Source organism: Sinocyclocheilus anshuiensis, unplaced genomic scaffold (genome assembly GCF_001515605.1).
Source record: "Sinocyclocheilus anshuiensis isolate Anshui unplaced genomic scaffold, SAMN03320099.WGS_v1.1 scaffold2129, whole genome shotgun sequence".
Lineage (NCBI taxonomy): Eukaryota > Metazoa > Chordata > Actinopteri > Cypriniformes > Cyprinidae > Sinocyclocheilus > Sinocyclocheilus anshuiensis.
The window spans coordinates 1,097,801-1,100,162 of record NW_015552540.1 but is presented as its reverse complement, the minus strand read 5'-3'; the positions used below and the strand labels follow the sequence as shown (position 1 = coordinate 1,100,162).

General features: G+C 39.8%; 1 protein-coding gene across 1 annotated transcript in view; it reads right to left on the bottom strand.

The window, feature by feature from the left end:
* Positions 1-826: 826 nt before the first annotated feature.
* slc17a6b (solute carrier family 17 member 6b) overlaps positions 827-2,362 on the bottom strand; it is a 32,021-nt gene continuing 30,485 nt past the window's right edge. The window contains exon 12 of the mRNA XM_016454423.1: positions 827-1,415. Coding sequence (XP_016309909.1) covers positions 1,074-1,415 — 342 coding nt within the window. The 3' untranslated portion in view covers positions 827-1,073. The remainder of the gene's footprint in view (positions 1,416-2,362) is intronic.

The following is a 2,362-nucleotide window of genomic DNA, read 5'->3' as shown; positions in this document are numbered from 1 at the left end:
GCCTGCTGAGTTTGAGAAACACTTTTGTTGCTTTTATTTCATCATCTAAAAAACTGTGCTTTTTCTCTGCAGTGTCAAAGACCAAAGTCCTCTTTAATCTCTCAAAAACGTGACTTCTACGATGGATGAGTAACACATCATGAGGTATAAACAAATTCGCTTTGTTGTGCTGTTAAATTACATTGTACAGCTCTCTCAGTGCAATCAGAAAAAAGACAGTGGAAACCAGTTGCTTGGTTGGAATTCTCTACAGCAGTATTTCTCCATGAATGACTCCAGAGCCTCGGTTCTGGAAGCCGGTTGCCTGACTAACTCTACAGGCTTCTCTATGTTGCAAAGGCTCAGAATAATGGGGTGAAAAACTCGGTTTCACAATATTACACATGATTGCACTTGAAATAAAGTTACTCTGTTTTAATACATACAACATTTACAGTCTGCCAATTTTGATATGTAATATCTCCTTTGTATAATTGACTCATTTAAATTCATATTTAAATGTAGGATTTGATCATTTAAATTTGTGCAAACATACAACAATTTTTCTTTTTTTTTTTACATGTTAATTGATCATCTTTTTTTAGAACTCACAGACACTACAAAATCTACAGTGTGGGCATATCTTTTTTTATCCTGTGCTGTATGTACAGTGGCTGCAAAAAGTATCTGGATACTTAAGTTGCACTTCAAAATGTAGAAATGTCATTGCATTAGATTAGATAACATAAACGCTACTTTTTTAAAGCTAAACATTTTACAAAAACAAGTTTGTTATATTAGATCATATAATGAAATATCATATATATATATATTATTTTATATATTTAAATATATAGCTACATACATAGATTTTTCAATTTCAAAATGAGGACACTTCATACACCCACTAAAGAAAAGCACAGAAAGACAAATTGCAGATGTGTTGCAGATTGCACTTGCATTTTGTTATTTAATGCAATGGAATTTATACATTTCCTGTTGTGACTTGTGTCTAAGTATATCCAAATACTTTTTTGCTCCACTGAATGTTTATGTATAGCTGTGTGCATCATGTGTGTGATAGCATGTGAGGTCTAGGAGTAATCCCCACCCTGCCTGTATCCGTAACCCCCTTCCTCCACACCTTCCTGTACATACTCCTCTCGTTTATCCCATCCTTCTGCCCATCCGCCGTTCAACTGCGTAGTGGCACCGTAGGTCTTAGCTGGACCTCCCAGGGCACCGTAGCTCTGGGTGATGTCCCCCGTTTCCTCAGCCAGCTCATCTTCATCAATGAAGCCACACTTTTCTTCACTGGTCTGTTCTGGATCTGCCCATGGCTGCTTCTCCCCCGAGGCGAAGATGCCATAGAAGATTACACCGCCATAATGCACCAGGGAAGCGATAAGAAACACATACTGCCACTCTTCTCGAGTCTGAAAGGAAGAAAGAGTTGTCAGGAATTCATTGACATAAAGAAACTCCTGGGAGCTGCAAGAATAACACATGAAATAAACATAGGCTTAATGCTGATAAATCTGAGCACTTTAGGCAAGTAGGCAGAGAGATCTGAAAATCTGTCACATGAAATCTTTTAAAATCACAATTTTTTTTATATTTCAGGTATGATAATACATCAGGTTTGGAACAACAAACAAACAAAATCAAGATAAATCTGCTGTGATTCTCAAACCACGTAAATGTCACAACCGTAGACTGTACAAAAACGTGGACGTAGTGTCCGTGGCGTCACCCGTAGTTTTCCGAAGAGCGTTTTTGAAGCTCAAAGTGGGCAGAACCGGCCGTCGCCATCTTGGCAGCGCGTCACTCCCGGATAATCAAAAATGGGCAAAGAGGCGGGAGCAGGTTGCTGAAGCCACGCCCACCTAGCTCGACGGCAGTGTCAGCAGCGGCAATCCACCTGTCACTCAAGTGGCCACGCCCTTAATTATGCAGAATTTGAAGGCTTAATATAATTTAAACGGATGAGTTATAAAAAAATTCACCCCCCTCACAGTTGTCATGAAGGGCAAAATTAGCTATATAGACCAAAATAATTTTTTGAACCAGGCTGTAAACGTTTTTTTCAGCTGTAAAGTTGGGCATTTTAACATGGGGAGTCTATGGGATTAACTCCTTTTGCAGCCAGCCTCTAGCGGCCAGTTGACGAATTACAGTTTAAGTCACTTCCTTGTTGGCTTCACGAGGGAGAGCGGGAGGTTGCCGCTTGCATTAAACTGAAAGATTGCCAGCTGTGAATTATGACCAAAACTCCATTTACTCTATGTAGCTTTACCTGCAGTATAAGGAGAGCGGTGATTAGCGCTTTAAATGCTGCCAGACATCTGAAAGACAGAAGCCTCGTCCCTGCAGTGATTGATGG